Source organism: Pseudophryne corroboree, chromosome 1 (assembly GCF_028390025.1).
Source record: "Pseudophryne corroboree isolate aPseCor3 chromosome 1, aPseCor3.hap2, whole genome shotgun sequence".
Lineage (NCBI taxonomy): Eukaryota > Metazoa > Chordata > Amphibia > Anura > Myobatrachidae > Pseudophryne > Pseudophryne corroboree.
This window is the reverse complement of record NC_086444.1, coordinates 593,052,727-593,077,416: the sequence shown is the minus strand read 5'-3', so window position 1 is coordinate 593,077,416 and position 24,690 is coordinate 593,052,727. Positions and strand designations below refer to the sequence as shown.

At 50.0% G+C, this 24,690-nt stretch overlaps 1 protein-coding gene across 1 annotated transcript in view; it reads left to right on the top strand.

Moving 5' to 3' along the window:
- LOC135037288 (histone H3-like centromeric protein cpar-1) overlaps nt 1-24,690 on the top strand; it is a 273,082-nt gene that overhangs the window by 216,323 nt on the left and 32,069 nt on the right. Inside the window, exon 7 of the mRNA XM_063954543.1 lies at nt 13,948-14,075. Coding sequence (XP_063810613.1) covers nt 13,948-14,075 — 128 coding nt within the window. The remainder of the gene's footprint in view (nt 1-13,947; nt 14,076-24,690) is intronic.

Genomic DNA, 24,690 nt, shown 5'->3' with positions numbered 1-24,690 from the left:
GCTATGTTGCTAGCATTCATATGTCATCTTTGCTGATCCGTGGATATTGTGCTTCCAATGCCCGGGTGATTGGCATGGCGTCACCTGCCGGCGGGGCCTAGGGCATCGTCTCCATATTCTCAATGCATTACAGGATATGTGGCACTCCTCACCTACTGCGGCCGTCCATGCTGGAGGTTTGAGACGCAAGTCGGCGTTCTCTGTGTTCACCGCCGCCATTACAGAGGAATCTCCATGTGGTGTTACAAACAAGGTTTCCCTCCACTGGCCGGTATGGGCGCAGCCATCTTAGTTCCAGTCACATGATCCTGACCTCTAATCCATAGCTCCGCTGAAGTCTGTTTAAGTGTTCATCCAATCCCTGCATACCTAAGGGTATAAAGGGATTGAGCCTGCACCAGGAAATCGTCAGTGCTTTGATTGTCAAACCTCGTTTCCAGTCTCTCTCCTGTGGTTGTTTCTCTTCCAGGTTTCCAGCTCCTGTTTCCAGTCACCACTAAGAGACCCGCACCAGCTTACCACCTTGCGGTGCAGCCTGACTCTGCAGTCTTCTGTGTGTGCTCCAGCTTCCAGCTACAGTTTCATCTGCTTCCAGCCGTCAGCTTCCAGCAGTGATCAGTTGCCCTAAAGAGCCGGTGCTTCTCCAGCGGTTACCTGCATACCATCGGTACCCGCACACCATCGGTACCCGCACACCATCGGTACCCGCACACCATCGGTTCCTATATCCTCGCTCCCTAGCTTCATTCTACTACCTGGCTGGTTCCATCCAGCATCCACTCCATGTTCTTACACCTGGCTGGTTCCATCCAGCATCCACAGCAGCTTCATTCTACTACCTGGCTGGTTCCATCCAGCATCCACTCCATGTTCTAACACCTGGCTGGTTCCATCCAGCATCCACAGCAGCTACTTCTACTACAGTGTTACCGGCTTCTAGTGATACATCTTCTGGTGTGTTCCTCGGCTACACTTAATACTACAGACAGGTCTGGTAAGGACATTCCATCTCTGGGACATTAAGAACTGTACCTACTGCTACCAGTACCCTGTGGCCATTGCCAACCCATAGTTATCCAGGAACTGTTTTTATCATATCTGCTGTATATCTTCATTCATTTATCACTGCTGTGAATACATGGAGTTCTGTTAATAAACTTTTATTGACTTTTAATCCTGGTTGTCATGGTCACGCCTTCAGGCAACCTTTCTACATTTTACTCATATGTCTAGGGGTCTGATTAAACCTCAGAAGTTTAGCTTCACCTCATCCCCTACAACTGAGGCTTCCTCCCGTCAGCTCAGGCCCTCAGTTGTGACAGAAGCCTGGAGAGAGAAACACAGAGGGAGTATGCCAGCTCACACCCCAGTGCCCATATACTACACAACAATAATATATGTCAGCGCTGTAATAATAATAACAAAAGCACCAAATTATGAGGAGCTTGGAGGTCCGGGCCAGCGTTCTCTGCATCGGCAGTGGAGAGAAGAAAATGGTGCTGGTGAGCTGTGCGGCTAAGCCCCGCCCCTTCCCGGCGCGCTTCAGTCCCGCACAAATTTTAATTATTTATACTGGCGGGGGGTCTTATATACGGTGCTCGGGCACCAAATATGGCTTTTACCAGTACCAAAAACCTCAGTAACTGCTGCCCAGGGCGCCTCCCCCAGCGCTCTGCACCCTGTAAGTGCCGTTGGTGATGTATGTGGGAGCATGGAGCACTACCGCTGCGCTGTACCTCCGTTACTGAAGTCTTCTGCCGTCTGAAGTCTTCGGTTCCCCTCAGTCCCTCGATGCAGGGAGTCTGTAGCCAGCAGGTCTCCCTGAAAATAAAAAACCTAACAAAAGTCTTTTTCCAGAGAAACTCAGTAGAGCTCCCCTAGTGTGTGTCCCGTCACTCCTGGGCACAAAGTCTAACTGAGGTCTGGGGGAGGGGCATAGAGGAAGGAGCCAGTTCACACCCAGTCAAAGTCTTTTTAGTGTGCCCAAGCTCCTGCGGATCCCGTCTGTACCCCATGGTCCTTTTGGCGTCCCCAGCTTCCTCTAGGACGTAAGAGAAATGTTTTTTATACAGCTCAGTGGGGATGCCATCACAGCCCGGAGACTTGCCATTGGGGGACAAGCCCACTACCGCGGACACCTCCTCCAAAGTCAAAGGGGCCTCCAGAAAACTGCAAGCCTCGTCGGAGAGTCTGGAGAGGGGTACACTATTCAAATTTATGTCTAAGTCTGCCGCAGAGCACGTCAGCCGAGACATACAGATCCCTGAAGTATGAGAGGAACAACTGCTCAATGTCTGGAGTGTTGTCTGCAATGGAGCCAGCAGGACCAGACATCTGCACAACCGTGGACCCATGCCGGTCGTAGTGTACTAAATGGGCTAACAAACTTCCCGGTCTATCTGCCTGCATGTACAAATTAGTGGCCCGAAACAAAAGGGAGCGCGCATTTTTATCTGAAAGATGAGCCATCAGCCATTGCGATTTAAGTGGAGAGGTGTCCTCAGCCAAATAACGGATCTCGAGGTCCCTAAACTCGGATTCAAGTGTTCTCTCCTTCTCCCTGCATGACAATTTGTGTGCAGCAATTTTACCAATCAGTGTACCACGTAGAAAGGCTTTAAATGAGTCCCAAATGACAGGAGCCGGGGCCGAGCCCACATTATCTGCAAAAAAAACCTCCCACTTTGTTGTCAAGTCCGAACAGTCGCCCAACTGAGCTAACCAGGATAGATGTAACTTCCAATACGACTGTCCCCTCTGGCACTCCACCTCCAAAGATAACATCAAGGGCAAATGCCCCCCCCCCCCCCCCCCCCCCCCCTCCTCATAGTGAACATCTAAGATACTGGGCAGAAGCTCAGGGGAGACCAGAGCCAGGTCGATTCTGGTAAAAATGAGTGTGTGCCGGAGAAGCACGAAAACTGCCTAAGTGTAGGATGCCGTGTCCTCCAAGCGTCCACCCACTGCATGTTACTCAGAAAATCAGCAAATTTAGACTGGGTACCCCCTACCCCGGGAACTGAAGGGGACTTCCACCTATCCAGGGAGACGTCCAACACGTTATTAAAGTCCCCCAAGCAAATAACAGGGGCATGGGAGGAAGAGGCAACGAATGAGGTGGCCTTCTGCAATACATCATATGAGAAAGGTGGAGGTATATACACCGATAGGAAGAAATTACAGGAATTAAATTTGCATTCCAGGAACACAAACCTACCATAAGGGTCAGTATTTACCATAAGCAATTCAAACTGGACAGTTCTTTTTATCATGACTGACACCCCTCGGGAATAGGAGGAGTGAGAGGAATGATATGCCCATCCCACCCAAGGTCTGCGGAGCGACAGCAGTCTGTTTCCCTCTAAATGAGTCTCACTTAAACAGACAATGTCCGGGTCGTATTTCTGAATCATTTTAAGTACCAGGGATCGCTTTACAGTATTGTTGATACCCCGGACATTCCACTGCAAAAATTTTAAGGCAGGCATGGTGTCTGTACGGCCATCTGGGACACATTACATATATACCTCGCAGGGTGGACAAGAGACCCCGCAATCAGAGTTGTCTGCGCACCTGCCCGCCCATAGAAAGCGTTATCCCGCAGACCTTGCCGTCTGCAGACCCCGGGCCACGAGCCTAGCCGGCCAAAACCACATCAGTACCTCACATAGAAAACAACAGAAATATAGAAAACAATAAACTGAAGAAAGAAAACAGATAGAAATAAGCAATACCCAAATACCGACCCTTCTCCCCGTATACCTTCCCAAACTGTGGCATACACATATCCCTAACAAAACCCAACCCTGGAGATCCAAGTGCCTACGGCAAACTTGTGCGTTGCATAAAGACCTAAAGTCCTAGTGCAAATAGGAACCCTAAGTGTATGTAACACTACGCAACAAAGTCCAGAACCACCAAAACAAGAGGATGCTCCCTGGACATATACTTGCATACTTTAGGTCCATGTAGGAGGGAGGAGAGGATATCAGTCCGGAGCTAGTTGACGGACGCCCGGAGCATATCTGTCCAGCCAGGCCGCCGCTTACCTTGGAGAACCGAAGAACTTAGTTTCCCCGTCCGCCACCACACGCAATCTGGAGGGGAATAGCATCGAGTAGGGAAGATTCAAGTCACGAAGACGCTGCATGATAGGCAGAAACTGGGCCCAGTCTTTCTGGACATCCGCTGCAAAATCTGGGAATGCCGACACCCGGACACCATTCCGAAGCAGAGGGCCCTTCGTGCGGCCCAGACGTAACACAGAGTCCCGGTCTTTGTAATGCAAAAATTTTGCAATGAAAGTTCGTGGTGGGGCACCAGGAGGTAAAGGCCAAAAAGGTACTATGTGGGCCCGTTCCACCGCAAACTGGGTAGTGAAGAATTCCGCACCATACGCCTCCTTGAGCTATGACTCCAAGAAATCTTCAGGATGTGCCCCCTCTTCCCTTTCAGATAGGCCCACAAACCGCACGTTGTTTCTACGGAGGCGCCCCTCCATATCCAGAAGCTTTGATTGCATTGTTGAGACCTGCTGAGAGACTGCCGACACGGATTGCTTCAGGGGGCCGCAGAGATCCTCCAGATTAGAAACCCGCGTCTCGGCCTCACCCACTCTTTCCAGGATACGTTGGACATCCTGACGCAACAAGGACAGATCGCACTGCACCCTCTCCATTTTGTCCGACAAGCGTTGTTCGCTAGCCGCTATAGCCTCCAGTACCTGCTGAATGAATGGAGCAGAGGGCTGTATAGCCGCGTCTGAGTCGGCCCCGGCCGGGGGATCAGGGCGGGTAGGAGGGGACGATTTAGGAGATGACGGCGCCGGCTGGGTGGTAGGCTGGCGGGCAAACTTCTCCAACTTGGCCACAGCCGCGCGTTGACTGTCTTTCACCATATTAGCAGAGTTGAAACCACCAACCAGGTACGACATGGATCCAATTGGGCTCAGGCGGCACACAGATCCCAAATATTCAGTGTCAGAGGGACCAGCAGTGAGGAAGAAACGTAGTATCAAATGTGTCCCAAAACAGCCAGTAATGAAACAGGAGAGATGGGTCAGGAGGAGCCAGGGGTATATGTAAAAACAATGGGCAGTGGGAGGTAGTTTATTAGGGAGCAGGGCAGCATGCCCAGAGACACTACAGCCAGCCCCACAAGCTCCTCAGTGTCACAGTGTAGTACAGTAGGGGAAAATGCTTAGGGAGCTGCTTCCAAAATATCCGCCAGGCCCACAGCCTCCCCACTCCCCCCGCAATCCTAGGAGCCCTGCACAGGGGGACAAATGCAGGCAGCCAGTTGTGCAGGGTTTGACGCATCCTCCAGGCTGCGTGCAGCACAAGTTTTCGCCGCGGGTACACGCTTGCGTGCGCCCGCGGCAGCGTGGCAAGGCACCAACAAATTGAGGCCGGGGATGCTCCGGCGGCCTAGGCCGGAAGTACATGCGGCTGCTGACGTGGCCGGGAGACGCTCACAGGAGGCAGCTAAGGGCGCCCGCCGCTGCCCCAGGGGTACAGAAGGTAGAATGTGCGGGACTACAGCTCCGGTAAGGGGGCTAGGATAGAAACAGGATCGATTGTCCGGGGAGCTCTTGCCCAGTCCTGATATTTTGTGATTGGTTAAGTTTAGGAGCCTGTTACTAGGTAGATGTTGTTAATGGTTTAGTTTTTTACTATTGGTTAGCATGGCAGATTTGCATTTTAGTAGGAGGAGCTGAGTGCAGTTTATATAGAGGCAGCCATTTTAAGTGAGGTCTTTGGTTGTTTGGAAAGGCTGAGTAGTCTGTGCTGTTCTGAGCTCTCAGAATCAATTGTGTCTTAATGTGCATCTGTTTCCCTGTTATAAATGGTGGTCATTCCGAGTTGTGCGCTCGCTAGCGATTTTTAGCAGCCGTGCAAACGCTATGCCGCCTCCCACTAGGAGTGTATTTTAGCTTAGCAGAAGTGCCAACGAAAGGATCGCACAGCGGCTACAAAATAATTTTGTGCCGTATCAGAGTAGCTCCAGACCTACTCAGCGCTTGCGATCACTTCAGACTGTTCAGTTCCTGTTTTGACGTCACGAACGCGCCCTGCGTTCGGTCAGCCACGCCTGCGTTTTTCCTGGCACGCCTGAGTTTTTTCGACTTCTCCCTGAAAACGGTCAGTTGACACCCAGAGATGCCCACTCTGCGTCCAGCAGTGCGACTGAAAAGCTTCGCTAGCCCTTGTGTGAAACTACATCGTTCTTTGTAATAGTACAATGCGCGTGCGCATTGCGCCACATGCGCAGAAGTGCTGTTTTTTTGCCTAATCGCTGCACAACGAGCGAAAGCAACTAGCGAACAACTCGGAATGACCACCATTGTGCTTCACTATTTCTTAATTTTATTTTTCTATTAACTCATTCCCCCTCTCTCCCTCACCCTCCCCAAATTTATTTCCCCCCCTCCTGGTGTACCATGCCCCGTCCTAAAAGGTCGGCGCCTCCCCCCCACTTTTAGAAGAAGAATCAGGGAGGGGATATGATAATCAGCCCAGAGAGGGAGTGCAGCTTGCGCTGGCTCCACCTGGGAGTTTCCTCAACAAATTTTCCAGGAGTCAGAGGGAGCAGCCTTTATTACAGGTTGGTCTGTATGGTAACCTGCAAGGTGCAGGTTCATCTGAAAATGATATAGCTGATGCACAGCCTTTTCAAGCACCCTCAGTAAGGGTTAATTATTCAGAAGCATTTAGTTTCCCAGCACCTACGTCGGCAGCATGGGTTACTCAGGCTCTCACAAGGACAGCTTTTGTCAGGAGTGTATCCACCACGAAGGCTCCTGTGGTCTTCCCCGTGAGTGCTGAGTATAGTGTGGGGCCTTTTACTTTGTTTAGCTCACCACCGCATTTTGCAACTGCATGGCCATATGGGGGATTTACAACATTAAGTCAGTCCCCAGGCACCACATCGTATCTGGGTTCATCATCCCCGGTAGGGCAGGTTGGTGTCCCTTATTGGACACCTTCGGGTTCTGCGACCCACTCATCAGTTGCCGGGTCAATTCCCAAATTTGTACCAGCCACCCACAGCGTGGTGGCAGAATTATATTCACCTGGGCCAAATCCAGTTCAACCCCCTTTTTAGGTAACCGGTTACCGCAGGCACATTTACCGGTGTCTATGCCCCCTCCTATTCCCCCTGAGGTGCCTACTCCGGCTCCTCCTCCTCCCCCCAGCTCTACTCCACCTGCTGTAGTATTGTTTTATGGTCCGAAGGGTCTTTAAGCGTAGTAGCAGTTGGTACTGGTATGGTTAATATCTTCGTAAGTTTAGACACAGACGAATCCACTAATGGCGGATTCTCCCATGTAGCTGTCACAGACTCTGGAAACGGGTAACTAGACTTAAATCTGCGAGGTATAGAAAAACGTTTATCCGGATTCTTTCTTGTTTCCAGTAACATCTTATTAAGAGATTCCGAAACAGGAAAACACATCGGAGTCCTCTGTCGTTTAGCAAAGACGACATCATCATTTGTCAGAGGCACCTCAGTTTCTGTAAATTTCAGAGACTGGCGCACCGCTCTGATGAGATTATCAATGCCTGGGCTGTCAAAATCTTCACTATCTGACTGCTGGTCCACCTCGCCCTCCTCACCGTCATCTGGCGCAGTGAGGTCTGGCATAGAATCGTCAGAATGCAACATAGCAGAAACGGGTAAATCATAAGACAAATTAAATTTATCCCTACTACCCAAAACGGACTTTGACTTTTGGCAAGGCTGAGACCCCTCCGGTAGTGCTAGCGGCCTCACCCTAGACTCAGATCTTGCCGCTTCCCGCTCTTGTAGAGCGGCGGCCAATTCTGATTGCAATCCAGCCATGACATCCGCTAGCATAGCCCATGTAGCCCATGGCGAGTCCGGGGATGAAACCGGCTTTGAAACTGGAGCAGAAATCCTATTCGTAGCTGAATCCACAAAACATACTGTAGATCCATCCGGCAACACACTCCCACAGACATGGCAGGGAAACTGCTTTTTTTGGTTTTGCTGGTGCCTTACTCATTATGCAGACAGACAATACACAAAGAGAGACAACTTGCACGACTCAGTAAAATAGTACTAAGGTGTCTCTCTCTCTCTCTATATATATATATATATATATATATATATATATATGGCCAAGTGCAGTACACGTGGCCAGTCTGTATGAAATCTGATCCCAAATTCCCACTAACACCCCTGCTCCACCGGTGGAGTAGAGATGTAGGACAGGAACGTTCTGGAATCACACAGGAAGACAGGAAGCATGGTTAAAAATGGCTGCCATGCCTCACAGTGCAGAATAGCTAACAAATGCAGCCAAGCCGTTAATATAGGCTTAACAGCCTATTTCATTAATGTCAACCTGCAATTTAGTGTTAGAAGGTTACAAAATAGAGTTCGACTGTCACCCGCCACTGCGGTTTTTCAAGACAGGACTGCCTGTGTCGGACGACAAAAGGGCGGTTCTGCAAATTGCCATTCAGTCTCTGCTGGAGTCAGCAGTTTTGATTCCGGTCCCTGTACAACAACGAGGTCAGGGTTATTATTCCAGTCTGTTTGTGGTACCAAAGCCGGATGGCTCGGTCAGACCAATATTAAACTTAAAGGGCCTCAATCACTACGTCACTTACTACAGCTTCAAGATGGAATCTCTGCGCTCAGTAATTGCAGGTTTAGAGCCGCAGGAATTCATGATTGCGCTGGATCTCAAGGATGCGTACTTACACGTTCCGATTTGGCCACCTCATCAGAGGTTCTTGCGGTTTCAGGCTCTACCGTTTGGCCTCTTGTCAGCGCCTCGGGTATCCACCAAAGTTATGTCTGTGATGATAGCTCATCTCAGATCACTGGGAGTGATAATAGTTCCGTACTTGGACGATCTGCTCATCAAAGCTGCGTCTCAACAGATGCTCCTCCAACAGGTGTTGCTGACGTACAATGTACTAGTTCAGCACGGTTGGATTGTCAACTTCAAGAAATCACATCTAATTCCGTCTCAACGACTTCAATTCCTGGGCATGATTCTCGATACGGTAAATCAAAGAATTTACCTACCGGAACAGAAGGTACAGATTATTCGTCATCTGGTACAATTAGTGCTCAAGCCACGCACAGTCTCGGTACATTTGTGCATTCGCCTCTTAGGCACAATGGTGGCGGCATTCGAAGCGCTTCAGTTCGGAAGATTTCACTCGCGTCCTTTTCAACTGGATGTGCTCGCACAGTGGTCGGGCTCGCATCTGCAGATTCACTAGAGGGTGAAGTTGTCTCCACGGGCCAGAGTATCTCTGCTTTGGTGGCTCAAGGTACACAATCTAACCGCAGGAAAACGGTTCGGTTCCTGGAATTGGATAATTCTAACAACGGACGCGAGTCTCAGAGGTTGGGGAGCTGTAGTTCAAAATTGTCAGCTCCAAGGTCTCTGGGCGGATCACGAAAGATTGCTGTCTATAAATGTCCTGGAACTCCAAGCAATTTACAATGCGCTACGACAAGCAGTGCACATGCTTCAGTCGCAGACTGTCCAGGTGCAGTCAGACAACGCGACGGTGTTCGCGTACATCAACAAACAAGGAGGAACGAGAAGTAGCTCGAATCCTCAATTGGGACGAGAATCACCACGTGATATTGTCGGCAGTGTTCATTCCGGGAGTGGACAACTGGGAGGCGGATTATCTCAGCCGTCGGTATTTTCATCCAGGAGAATGGGCATTAAATACAGAGGTGTTTCACATGTTGGTCCAGAGGTGGGCCTGATGGCTTCTCGCCACAATCACCAAATGCCCCAGTATGTGTCCAGGACGCGAGATCCAAAGGCAGTGGCGGTGGATGCTCTCACAATCGCATGGCCGTACAGCCTCGTGTATCTGTTTCCACCGTTTCCGCAGCTCCCTCTGTTGCTAAAACGGATCAAAAGAGAGTCCGTCACAGTCATACTAGTGGCGCCTCATTGGCCTCGGAGAGCTTGGTTCTCGGATCTCCGCGGACTACTCGCAGACGATCCTTTGCCGCTCCCACTACGTCCGGACCTGTTACAACAGGGTCCGTTCCTTTACTCCGATTTAGCGCGACTGCGTTTGACGGGGTGGCTGTTGAGACCGCACTCTTAAGAAGAGAGGGCATTCCAGAATGGGTTATACCAACCATGTTACGAGCTAGGAAGCCGGTTACGGCCGCTCATTATTACAGAATTTGGCGTGCCTATATAGGTTGGTGTGAAGCTCGGAAGTTTCCGACTTCATCTTTCAAGTTATCCCGTCTTTGTTATTTCTACAGACGGGGTTAGATGGCGGACTGCGTTTATCTACACTAAAGGTGCAGATATCTGCTTTGTCTATTTACTTTCAAGACGATGGGCTCTATTGCCGTCTGTACACACTTTTCTGCAAGGTGTACTCAGAGTGCAGCCTCCATTCATTCCACCTACAGCGCCATGGGACTTGAATCTGGTTTTAAATTTCTTACAGTCTTCATATTTTGAACCCTTACAACAAGTGAATATTAAGTTTCTCACTTGGAAAACCATTTTTCTACTGGCCTTAGCTTCGGCAAGACGTGTTTCAGATTTGGGTGCCTTGTCATGCAAGCCACCGTATTTGGTGTTTCATGATGACAGAGCGGAACTTCGGATGAATCCCGCTTTCTTACCAAAGGTATGTCATCTTTTCACATCAATCAACCAATAGTAGTTCCTTTTTTTAACGGGACATTTTGGAACTCTGGATGTGGTACGCGCATTACGCATTTATGTATCCCGAACGTCTACAGTTCGTAAGACGGACACGTTGTTTGTTCTCTATGATGCTGCCAAGATGGCTTGGCCAGCTTCTAAGCAGACCTTATCCAGATGGATAAAACTGACCATACGTCAGGCTTACCTTCATGCTATGTTACAGCCGCCTACATCAGTAACCGCTCATTCCACACGTTCTGTGGGAAATTCATGGGCAGCTGGTCGTGGAGCTTCTACGACGCAGCTTTGCCGTGCGGCTACATGGTCTTCAGTGCACACGTTTGTGCGCTTTTACAAGTTTGATACGTTTGCGGCATCAGCATCTAGCTTTGGCCGCCTAGTGTTACAGGTGCCAAACAGCTCTCCCGCCCACGGGGGAAGCTTTGGTACGTCCCAAGAGTACTCCAGTGACCCCTAGTGGATGAAAAAGAAAATAGGATTTTGGTACTTACCAGGTAAATCCTTTTCTTTGAATCCATAGGGGGCACTGGACGCCCACCCAGAGCAGTTTTACCTTGTTTGCGGTAAGTTCAGGGGATCTTACGGTAACATATTCTCACCGACTGGTTCAAGTTTCAAGTTCTATCGGTTATTGTGCCAACTGTTTAGTTGTCAGTCACGTTATGTGTCAACTTTATTGTTGTCCGTTTTGTTATATGTAACTCTCCATTGTCAACCTCTCTATCACTCCTCTTCGGCTCAGTAAAAAACACTGAGGTACTCTGGGATATGGAGGGGAGGAGAGTTCTAAATTTGAATATTCAGTGCCCTGTTCCTGCGGAAACCGTCCATATCCCAAGAGTACTCCAGTGCCCCCTATGGATTCAAAGAAAAGGATTTACCTGGCAAGTACCAAAATCCTATTTTTCAGCTCAAGCCTTGTTCCGGGTCTTAGGTCTGCCAATTGCTCAGGATAAAACAGAGGGCCCCTGTTCATGTTTATCTTATTTAGGCATAGAGATAGATACAGAAGAGGGCTGTCGCAGACTTCCCCAGGATAAAGTCCAAAAACTTTTTTATTTGATCAAGAATTGTTCAGTTGCCAAGAAATTCAAGTTACGAATTGTGCAATCGTTATTGGGCTCGCTCAATTTCACTTGTAGGATTATCCCGATGGATCGGGTTTTCTGTAGAAAGCTCGAACTTGCAACTGTAGGTGTCACTAAGCCCCATTATCATGTTAGATTGTCCAAAGAAATGAAAGACAATCTTCAAACATGGGCATCGTTTTTAGTAAATTTTAATTTGGAAACGATTTGGCCTAGTCAAGCGGTTAATAAGATGGAGCTTCGGCTTTTTACTGATGCAGCAGGTTCATCGGGTTTTGGGGCTTATCTAGAAGGTGAATGGTGTGCCACAACATGGCCTATAGAGCGGCGACAAGTTGGAATCACCGCTAACCTTTTGTTGCTTGAACTGTTTCCGATAATAGTGGCAGTTGAATTATGAATCAGCAGGTTAGCTAACCAAAGTATTGTTTTTTGGTGTGATAACCTAGGAGTAGTACAAGCAATTAATAACCAGAGGTCATCGTGTCCTCAGGCTTTGCGGCTTTTGAGGCATTTGGGGTTAAGATGTTTGCAGGCTAATATAGGTTTTAGAGCAAGGCATGTGCCGGGCGTGGAAATTTCAGTAGCGGATGCTCTATCGTGATTTAATTTTTCAAAGTTTCATCTCCTGGCTCCTAATGCTAGGGTGCAGGGTTTAATATGCGCTTCTTATGTCTGGCAGATTATCAAGTAGGCATAGAAGGGCTGGCATGAAACTCATTGGCACCGGCAACTTTGAGGTTGTATTCTTTAGCTTGGTGTGATTGGGAGTCGTTATTGTCACAGTTTAAGCAGGGGGGTAAGTCTTTGGATCAAAGGTGGTCATTCCGAGTTGTTCGCTCGCTAGCAGTTTGTAGCAGTTGTGCAAACGCTAAGCCGCCGCCCTCTGGGAGTGTATTTCAGCTTAGCAGAAGTGCGAACGAAAGGATCGCAGAGCGGCTACAAAAAAAATTGTGCAGTTTCAGAGCAGCTTCTACCTACTCGGCGCTTGTGATCACTTCAGACTATTCAGTTCCTGTTTTGACGTCACGAACACGCCCTGCGTTCGGTCAGCCACGCCTGCGTTTTTCCTGGCACGCCTGTGTTTTTTTGAACACTCCCTGAAAACGGTCAGTTTACACCCAGAAACGCCCACTTCATGTCAATCACTCTGCAGCCAGCAGTGCGACTGAAATGCTTCGCTAGACCTTGTGTAAAACTGCATCGGCTGCTGTGAAAGTACGTCGCACATGCGCAGAAGTGCCGCTTTTTTGCCTGATCGCTGCGCAGCGACCAAAAACAGCTAGCGAACAACTCGGAATGACCACCAAAGTCTCTTGGAGTTTGTTTGGGCTCATTACCAGCTGGGTTGGTTCAAGGCTGCCATGGACTTTTGGGGGTTTAGTGGTTAAGCATCCTATGATTGGGTTGGAGTAACAGCACCTTTATAGGCAAGACGTAATCCATCTTTCTAGTTTAGGCATTGGTATTTTTCTGAAGAAAATTTTTTGTGTTCTGGAATAGTGTGTTGAGTCGTTTTCTAGGTGGCTATGTTGCGGTTTATGGGATAACCTTGCTGTGGCGGGAAGGCGCTGCAGATCAGCGGCCACATGTGATGCAAAAGGTCGCTGTGGGTCACTTACCCCTTCGAATTTAGGCTGGGTGTCCTACTTCTGTGAGGGGACCTGGAAGCCTTTTGCGAGGTGCTCAGACCGTGCTCGAGTAAGGGGTGGTGAGTTCTTCACAGCGCGGTTGTGTCTTTGGGAGGGGCGTTTTAGTCGTCCCTCATTCTCGATATTTGCTCAGTTGGGCTAGAGCTGATCTTGTGGCGCCTTCTTGGCCACCTTTGGGAGATTCTTATTCGGTCATGATATAAAAGCTGTGACCTTTAATCCAAACTGTTGTTGTCTGAGTCGTTCTTTCTTCTACAGTTAAGGTTAATTATGTATGGTTAATTTCAGTAATGAATGGACGCCTTAAGACCATACAGTATGTGAGGGACTGAGCTTGGATTATAAAAGAGGAAAAGGCTGCTATGGTGACAGAGTAGAGATCAGTAAAATGTTCAGCGCTTCTCCACAGAATGTTCACTGCATTTATTTTATTGGGTAATGGGTAACAGAAGTCCAAAAGGTGAGAATGACAAACTCTGTTCTTTGTTTTGAAACAAATGTAAACCAGGCACGAGCCAGAGAGTGGCAGCGCCCATCAAAAAGCGGTACCGCCCAGGAACTCGGGCACTGATGGAAATACGCAAGTACCAAAAATCATCTGCGCTGCTCATGCAAAAGGCACCGTTTATGCGGCTGGTGAGAGGACGTCTTCTCTGCATTTCCACTTATTTGTGCATTGCTGATAATATCTTTTCTCTGACGTCCTAGTGGATGCTGGGTACTCCGTAAGGACCATGGGGAATAGACGGGCTTCGCAGGAGACTGGGCACTCTAAAGAAAGATTTAGGACTACCTGGTGTGCACTGGCTCCTCCCCCTATGACCCTCCTCCAAGCCTCAGTTAGATTGCCCGGCTGAGCTGGATGCACACTAGGGGCTCTCCTGAGCTCCTAGGAAGAAAGTATATGTTAGGTTTTTTATTTTCAGTGAGACCTGCTGGCAACAGGCTCACTGCATCGAGGGACTAAGGGGAGAAGAAGCGAACCTACCTAAGTGGTGGTAGCTTGGGCTTCTTAGGCTACTGGACACCATTAGCTCCAGAGGGATCGAACACAGGACCCGACCTCGTCGTCCGTTCCCGGAGCCGCGCCGCCGTCCCCCTTACAGAGCCAGAAGCAAGAAGGTCCGGAAAATCGGCGGCTGAAGACTTCTGTCTTCTCCAAGGTAGCGCACAGCTGTGCGCCATTGCTCCTCATGCACACCACACACTGCGGTCACTGATGGGTGCAGGGCGCTGGGGGGGGGGCGCCCTGAGCAGCAATATTAACACCTTGGCTGGCGAACTGGCACCATATATAGACCCAGGGGCTATATGGGTGGTTATTAACCCCTGCCAGAACTTTTACAATAGCGGGAGAAAGCCCGCCAAAAAAGGGGCGGAGCCATCTCCCTCAGCACACTGGCGCCATTTTTCCCTCACAGCTTCGCTGGAAGGAAGCTCCCTGGCTCTCCCCTGCAGTCCTGCACTACAGAAAAGGGTAAAAAAGAGAGGGGGGGCACAAATTAGGCGCAGTATAAATATATTATGCAGCTATAAGGGGAAAACACGTTTTTATAGGTGATATCCCTGTGATATATAGCGCTCTGGTGTGTGCTGGCATACTTTCCCTCTGTCTCCCCAAAGGGCTTTGTGGGGTCCTGTCCTCTATAAGAGCATTCCCTGTGTGTCTGCTGTGTGTCGGTACTGCTGTGTCGACATGTATGAGGAGGAAAATGATGTGGAGGCGGAGCAAATGCCTGTGAATGTGATGTCACCCCCTGCGGGGTCGACACCTGTGTGGTTGGACTTATGGAAGGAATTGCGTGAAAGTGTCAACTCCTTACACAAAAGGTTTGACGACATAGGACAGCCGGCTACACAGCTTGTGCCTGTTCCAGCGTCTCAAATGTCATCAGGGGCTTTAAAACGCCAGCTACCTCAGGTGACAGATACAGACGTCGACACGGATACCGACTCCAGTGTCGACGATGATGAGACTAGTGTACCCTCCAATAGGTCCACCCGTTACATGATTGAGGCAATGAAAAATGTTTTGCACATTTCTGATAATACCCCAGGTACCACAAAAAAGGGTATTATGTTTGGTGAGAAAAAACTACCTGTAGTTTTTCCTGCATCTGAGGAATTAAATGAGGTGTGTGAGGAAGCGTGGACTTCCCCCGATAAGAAATTGATAATTTCAAAACGGTTATTGGCAGCGTACCCTTTCCCGCTAGAGGATAGGTCACGTTGGGAAACACCCCCTAGGGTAGATAAGGCGCTGACACGCTTATCAAAGAAGGTGGCACTACCGTCTCCGGATACGGCCACCCTGAAGGAACCTGCTGATAGAAAGCAGGAAGTTACCCTTAAAGCTATTTACACACACACGGGCATTATATTGCGACCAGCGATTGCATCAGCTTGGATGTGCAGTGCTGCTGCTGCGTGGTCAGATTCCCTGTCGGATAATATTGATACCATGGATAGGGACAATATTTTGCTGACGATTGAGCATATAAAAGATGCAGTCTTATACATGCGTGATGCACAGAGGGATATTTGCCGGCTGGCATCAAGAATAAGCGCTATGCCCATTGCCGCCAGAAGGGGGTTATGGACTCTGCAATGGTCTGGCGATGCCGACTCAAAGAGGCACATGGAAGTTTTGCCCTATAAAGGGGTGGAACTGTTTGGGGATGGTCTTTCGGACCTCGTGTCCACAGCTACTGCTGGGAAATCGACCTTTTTGCCACAGGCTGCCCCACAGCAAAAGAAAGCACCGTATTATCAGGTACAGTCCTTTCGGCCCCAGAAAAGCAAGAGGGCTAGAGGCTCTTCCTTTCTGCCGAGAGGCAAAGGTAGAGGAAAAAAGCTGCAACACACAGCTAGTTCCCAAGAGCAGAAGTCCTCCCCCGCGTCCGGCAAGTCCACAGCATGATGCTGGGGCTGCTCAGGCGGACCCGGGGACGGTGGGGGCCCGGCTCAGGAATTTCAGCGCTCAGTGGGATCTCTCACAAGTGGATCCCTGGGTCTTTCAAGTAATATCTCAGGGGTACAAGCTGGAATTCGAGACGTCTCCCCCCCGCCGTTTCCTAAAATCTGCCTTACCGGCAACGCCCTCCGCCAGGGAGGCAGTGTTGGTGGCTATTCAAAAACTGTATTCACAGCAAGTGATTGTCAAAGTACCCCTCCTTCAGCAAGGAAAGGGTTACTATTCCACAATGTTTGTGGTACCGAAACCGGACGTTTCGGTGAGACCCATCTTAAATCTAAAATCCTTGAACACTTATATCAAGAGGTTCATGTTCAAGATGGAATCGCTCAGGGCGGTTATTGCGAGCCTGGACGAGGGGGATTACATGGTCTCCCTGGACATCAAGGATGCGTACCTCCATGTCCCCATTTACCCTCCTCACCAGGAGTACCTCAGATTTGTGGTACAGGACTGTCACTATCAGTTCCAAACGCTGCCGTTGGGTTGTCCACGGCACCGAGGGTCTTTACCAAGGTAATGGCCGAAATGATGATACTCCTTCGCAAGAAGGGAGTTGTAATTATCCCGTACTTGGACGATCTCCTGATAAAGGCGAGGTCCAAGGAACAGTTGGTAGTGGGGGTAGCGCTTTCTCGGGAAGTGCTACAACAGCACGACTGGATTCTCAATATTCCAAAGTCACAGCTGGTCCCGACGACACGTCTTCTGTTCCTGGGAATGTTTCTGAACGCAGACCAGAAAAGAGTGTTTCTTCCAGTGGAAAAAGCCGAGGAGTTGTCATCTCTAGTCAGAGACATCCTAAAACCGGGACAGGTGTCGGTACATCAATGCACACGAGTCCTGGGAAAAATGGTAGCTTCGTACGAGGCGATTCCATGCGGAAGGTTCCACGCAAGGACTTTCCAGTGGGACCTGTTGGACAAATGGTCCGGGTCCCATCTCCAGATGCAACAGCGGATAACCTTGTCGGCAAGAACCAGGGTGTCGCTGCTGTGGTGGCTGCAGAGGGCTCATCTACTAGAGGGCCGCAAATTCGGAATACAGGACTGGGTCCTGGTGACCACGGATGCCAGCCTTGGGGGCTGGGGTGCTGTCACACAGGGAAGAAATTTCCAGGGACTGTGGTCAAATCAGGAGATTTCGCTTCACATATATATTCTGGAGCTAAGGGCCATTTACAATGCCCTAAGCCAAGCAAGACCCCTGCTTCAGAACCGGCCGGTACTGATCCAATCAGACAACATCACGGCGGTCGCCCATGTAAACAGACAGGGCGGCACAAGAAGCAGGAGGGCAATGGCAGAAGTCACAAGGATTCTCCGATGGGCAGAGAATCATGTGTTAGCACTGACAGCAGTGTTCATTCTGGGAGTGGACAACTGGGAAGCAGACTTCCTCAGCAGGCACGACCTCCACCCGGGAGAATGGGGACTTCATCCAGAAGTCTTCCAGATGCTGGTAAACCGTTGGGAAAAACCACAGGTGGACATGATGGCGTCCCGCCTCAACAAAAAGCTAAAAAGATATTGCGCCAGGTCAAGGGACCCTCAGGCGATCGCTGTGGACGCTCTAGTGACACCGTGGGTGTACCAGTCGGTTTATGTGTTTCCTCCTCTACCTCTCATACCCAAAGTACTGAGAATAATAAAGCGAGGAGTGAGAACTATTCTCGTGGCTCCGGATTGGCCAAGAAGAGCTTGGTACCGGAACTTCAAGAGATGCTTGCAGAGGACCCTTGGCCTCTGCCGCTCAGACAAGACCTGCTGCAGCAGGGACCCTGTCTGTTCCAAGACTTACCGCGGCTGCATTTGACGGCATGGCGGTTGAACGCCGGATCCTAAAGGAAAAGGCATTCCGGAGGAAGTCATCCCTACCCTGATCAAGGCCAGGAAGGATGTCACCGCAAAACATTATCACCGCATTTGGCGAAAATATGTTGCTTGGTGTGAGGCCAAGAAGGCCCCAACGGAGGAATTTCAACTGGGTCGATTCCTGCATTTCCTGCAAGCAGGTGTGACGTTAGGCCTCAAATTGGGGTCCATTAAGGTCCAGATCTCGGCCCTGTCGATTTTCTTCCAGAAAGAACTGGCTTCACTGCCTGAAGTTCAGACTTTTGTCAAGGGAGTTCTGCATATTCAGCCTCCTTTTGTGCCCCCAGTGGCACCTTGGGATCTCAATGTGGTTTTGGAGTTTCTGAAATCACATTGGTTTGAGCCACTTAAGACTGTGGATTTAAAATATCTCACGTGGAAAGTGGTTATGTTGTTGGCTCTGGCTTCGGCCAGACGTGTGTCAGAATTGGCGGCTTTGTCCTGTAAAAGCCCCTATCTGATTTTCCATATGGATAGGGCAGAGTTGAGGACTCGTCCTCAGTTTCTCCCGAAGGTGGTATCAGCTTTTCACTTGAACCAACCTACTGTGGTGCCTGCGGCTACTAGGGACTTGGAGGATTCCAAGTTTCTGGATGTACTCAGGGCCCTGATAATTTATATTTCCAGGACGGCTGGAGTCAGGAAAACTGACTCGCTGTTTATTTTATATGCACCCAACAAGCTGGGTGCACCTGCTTCTAAGCAGACTATCGCGCGCTGGATTTGTAGCACTATTCAGCTGGCGCATTCTGCGGTGGGACTACCGCAGCCTAAATCTGTAAAAGCCCATTCCACAAGGAAGGTGGGCTCATCTTGGGCGGCTGCCCGAGGGGTCTCGGCTTTACAACTTTGCCGAGCTGCTACTTGGTCAGGGGCAAACACGTTTGCAAAATTTTATAAATTTGATACCCTGGCTGAGGAGGACCTGGAGTTCTCTCATTCGGTGCTGCAGAGTCATCCGCACTCTCCCGCCCGTTTGGGAGCTTTGGTATAATCCCCATGGTCCTTACGGAGTACCCAGCATCCACTAGGACGTCAGAGAAAATAAGATTTTACTCACCGGTAAATCTATTTCTCGTAGTCCGTAGTGGATGCTGGGCGCCCATCCCTAGTGCAGATTGTCTGCAATACTTGTAAATAGTTATTGTTACAAAAATCGGGTTGTTATTGCGAGCCATCTGTTCAGAGGCTCCATTGTTATCATACTGTTAACCGGGGTTCCTATCACGAGTTATATGGTGTGGCTGGTATGAGTCTTACCCGGGATTCAAAATCCTTCCTTATTGTGTCAGCTCTTCCGGGCACAGTGTCCTAACTGAGGCTTGGAGGAGGGTCATAGGGGGAGGAGCCAGTGCACACCAGGTAGTCCTAAATCTTTCTTTCTCTGACGTCCTAGTGGATGCTGGGAACTCTGTAAGGACCATGGGGAATAGCGGCTCCGCAGGAGACTGGGCACAAAAAGAAAGCTTTAGGACTACCTGGTGTGCACTGGCTCCTCCCCCTATGACCCTCCTCCAAGCCTCAGTTAGATTTTTGTGCCCGACCGAGCAGTGTGCAATCTAGGGGGCTCTCCTGAGCTTCTTAGGAAAAGTTAGTTTTAGGTTTTTTATTTTCAGTGAGACCTGCTGGCAACAGGCTCACTGCATCGAGGGACTAAGGGGAGAAGAAGCGAACCTGCCTGCTTGCAGCCAGCTTGGGCTTCTTAGGCTACTGGACACCATTAGCTCCAGAGGGATCGAACACAGGCCCAGCCTCGGAGTCCGGTCCCAGAGCCGCGCCGCCGGCCCCCTTACAGAGCCAGAAGCAAGAAGAGGTCCGGAAAATCGGCGGCAGAAGACATCAGTCTTCATCAAGGTAGCGCACAGCACTGCAGCTGTGCGCCATTGCTCCTCATGCACACCTCACACTGCGGTCACTAATGGGTGCAGGGCATTGGGGGGGGGGGGGGGGGGGCGCCCTGAGCAGCAATATTAACACCTTGGCTGGCAAAAATACATCACATATAACCCCCAGGGCTGTATGGATGTACATTAACCCCTGCCGGAATCCATAAAAATGCGGGAGAAAAGTCAGCGAAAAAGGGGCGGAGCTATCTCCTTCAGCACACTGGCGCCATTTTTCCCTCACAGCTCCGTTGGAGGGAAGCTCCCTGGCTCTCCCCTGCAGTTAATACACTACAGAAAGGGTTAAAAAGAGAGGGGGGGCACAATTTAGGCGCAGTATACAATATATGCAGCTATAAGGGAAAACACTTTTTTATAGGTGCTATCCCTGTGATATATAGCGCCCTGGTGTGTGCTGACATACTCTCCCTCTGTCTCCCCAAAGGGCTTTGTGGGGTCCTGTCCTCTATCAGAGCATTCCCTGTGTGTGTGTGCTGTGTGTCGGTACGGCTGTGTCGACAGGTATGTGGAGGATAATGAGGTGGAGGCGGAGCGAATGCCTGTAAATATGTTGTCACCCCCTGCGGGGTCGACACCGGTGTGGTTGAACTTATGGAAGGATTACGTGAAAGTGTCAACTCCTTACATAAAAGGTCGACGACACAGAACAGCCGGCTACTCAACTTGTGCCGTTTCCAGCGTCTCAAATGTCATGGGGGGCTCTAAAATCGCCCGCTACCTCAGATAACAGACACAGATGTCGACACGGATACTGACTCCAGTGTCGACATCGATGAGACTGGTGTACCCTCCCAATAGGTCCACCCGTTACAGGATTGAGGCAATGAAAAATGTTTTACACATTTATGATTATACCCCTGGTACCACATAAAAGGGTATTGTGTTTGGTGAGAGAAAACTATTAGTAGTTTTTCCTGCATCTGAGAAATTAAATGAGGTGTGTGAGGAAGAGTGGTCTTCCCCCGGTAAGAAATTGATAATTTCTAAAACAGTTCTTGGCAGCGTACCCTTTCCCGCCAGAGGATAGGTCACGCGGGGAAACACCCCATAGGGTAGATACAGCGCTTACATCCTTATCAGAAAAGGTGGCACTACCGTCTCCGGATACGGCCGCCCTGAAGGAACCTGCTGATAGAAAGCAGGAGGTTACCCTATAAGATATAGTCACACACTAGGGCATCATATTGCGACCAGCCGTTGCTTCGGCGTGGATGTGCAGTGCTCCCGCTGCGTGGTCAGATTCCCTGTCGGAAAATAACTATGGATAGGGACAATATTTTGCTGAAAATAGAGCATATAAAAGACGTGGTCTTATACATGCGTGATGCACAGAGGGATATTTGCCGGCTGGCATCAAAAATAAGCGCTAGGTCCATTGCCGCCAGACGGGGGTTATGGACTTGGCAATGGTCAGGCGATGCCGACTCGAATCGGCACATGGAAGTTGCCCTATAAGGGGGTAAAACTGTTTGGGGATGGTCTTTCAGACCTCGTTTCCACAGCTACTGCTGGGAAATCAATTTTTTTGCCACAGGCTACCCCACAACAAAAGAAAGCACCGTATCATCAAGTACAGTCCTTTCGGCCCCAGAAAAGCAAGAGGGCTAGAGGCTCATCTTTTCTGCCGAGAGGCAAAGGTAGAGGAAAAAGCTGCAACACGCAGCTAGTTCCCAAGAGCAGAAGTCCTCCCTGCGTCCGGTAGGTCCACAGCATGGTGCTGGGGCTGCTCAGGCGGACCCGGGTACGGTGGGGGCCCGTCTCAGATATTTCAGCGGACAGTGGGTTTTCTCACATGGATCCCTGGGTCCTTCAAGTAGTATCTCAGGGGCACAGGCTGGAGTTCGAGACGTTCTTCCCCCCGCCGTTTCCTAAAATCTGCCTTACCGGCACCTCCCTCTGCCAGGGAGACGGTGTTGGTGGATATTCAACACTATAATCACAACAAGTGATTGTAAAGGTGCCCCTCCTTCAGCAAGGAAGGGGTTACTATTCCACAGTGGTTGTGGTACCGAAACAGTTCGGTGAGACCCATCTTGAAATTAAAATACTTGAACTTTTATATCAGAAGATTCAAGTTCAAGATGGAATCGCTCAGAGCGGTTATTACGAGCCTGGACGAGGGGGATTACAGGGTCTCCCTGGACATCAAGGATGCGTACCTGCATGTCCCCATTTACCCTCCTCACCAGGGGTACCTCAGATATGTGGTACAGGACTGTCACTATCAGTTCCAGACGCGGCCGTTGGAGTTGTCCACGGCACCGAAGGTCTTTACCTAGGTAATGGCCGAAGTGATGATACTCCTTCGCAAGAAGGAAGTTTTTATTATCCCGTACTTGGACGATCTCCTGATAAAGGCGAGGTCCAAGGAACAGTTGGTAGTGGGGGTAGCACTCTCTCGGGAAGTGCTACAACAGCACGACTGGATTCTCAATATTCCAAAGTCACAGCTGGTCCCGACGACACGTCTTCTGTTCCTGGGAATGTTTCTGAACGCAGACCAGAACAGAGTGTTTCTTCCAGTGGAAAAAGCCGAGGAGTTGTCATCTCTAGTCAGAGACATCCTAAAACCGGGACAGGTGTCGGTACATCAATGCACACGAGTCCTGGGAAAAATGGTAGCTTCGTACGAAGCATAATTCCATTCGGAAGACTCCACGCAAGGACGTTCCAGTGGGACCTGTGGGACTAATGGTCCGGGTCCCATCTACAGATACAACAGCGGATAACCCTGTCAGCAAGAAGCAGGGTGTCGCTGCTGTGGTGGCTGCAGAGGGCTCATCTACTAGAGGGCCGCAGATTCGGAATACAGGACTGGGTCCTGGTGACCACGGATGCCAGCCTTCGGGGCTGGGGTGCAGTCACACAGGGAAGAAATTTCCAAGGAGATTTCGCTTCACATAAATATTCTGCAGCTAAGGGCCATTTACAATGCCCTAAGCCAAGCAAGGCCCCTGCTTCAGAACCAGCCGGTACTGATCCAATCAGACGACATCACGGCGGTCGCCCATGTAAACAGACAGGGCGGCACAAGAAGCAGGATGGCGATGGCAGAAGCCACAAGGATTCTCCGATGGGCGACCTACACCCAGGAGAATGGGGCCTTCATCAGAAGTTTTCCAAATGCGGGTAAACCGTTGGGAATGACCACGGGTGGACATGATGGCGTCCCGCCTCAACAAGAAGTTGAAAAGATATTGCGCCAGGTCAAGGGACCCTCAGGCGATCGCTGGGGACGCTCTAGTGACACCGTGGGTGTACCAGTCGGTTTATGTGTCTCCTCTTCTACCTCTCATACCCAAGGTACTGAGAATAATAAGAAGGCGAGGAGTGAAAACCATACTCGGGGTTCCGGATTGGCCATGAAGAGCTTGGTACCCGGAACTTCAAGAGATGCTGACAGAGGACCCTTGGCCTCTGCCGCTCAGACAAGACCTGCTGCAGCAGGGACCCTGTCTGTTCCAAGACTTACCGCGGCTGCGTTTGACGGCATGGCGGTAGAACACCGGATCCTAAAGGAAAAGGGTATTCCGAAGGAAGTCATCCCTACCCTGATCATAGCCAGGAAGGATGTCACCGCAAGACATTATCGCCGCGTTTGGCAAAAATTTGTTGCTTGGTGGGAGGCCATGAAGGCCCGACGGAGGAATTTCAACTATGTCGATTCCTGCACTTCCTACAAGCAGGGGTGACGTTTGGGCCTCAAATTTGGGTCCATCAAGGTCCAGATTTCGGCTCTGTCAATTTTCTTCCAGAAAGAACTGGCTTCACTGCCTGAAGTTCAGACTTTGGTTAAAGGAGTACTACATATTCAGCCTCCTTTCGTGCCTCCTGTGGCACTTTTTGGATCTCAACGTGGTGTTGGATTTCCTAAAGTCGCATTGGTTGAGCCACTTAAAACCATGGAGCTAAAGTATCTCGCGTGGAAAGTGGTCATGCTGTTGGCCTTGGCCAGGCGTTTGTCAGAATTGGCGGCTTTGTCATGTAAAAGCCCTTATCTGATTTTCTATATGGATAGGGCAGAGTTGAGGACTCGTCCTCAGTTTCTCCCGAAGGTAGTCTCAGGTTTTCACTTGAACCAACCTATTGTGGTGCCTGCGGCTACTAGGGACTTGGAGGATTCCAAGTTGCTGGACGTAGTCAGGGCCCTGAAAATTTTATTTTTCCAGGACGGCTGGAGTCAGGAAAACTGACTCGCTGTTTATCCTGATGGCACCCAACAAGCTGGGTGCTCCTGCTTCTAAGCGGTCTATTGCGCGCTGGATTTGTAGCACTATTCAGCTGGCGCATTCTGCGGTAGGATTACCACAGCCTAAATCAATAAAAGCCCATTCCACAAGGAAGGTGGGCTCATCTTGGGCGGCTGCCCGAGGGGTCTCGGCTTTACAACTTTGCCGAGCTGCTACTTGGTCAGGGGCAAACACGTTTGCAAAATTCTATGAATTTGATACCCTGGCTGAGGAGGACCTGGAGTTCTCTCATTCGGTGCTGCAGAGTCA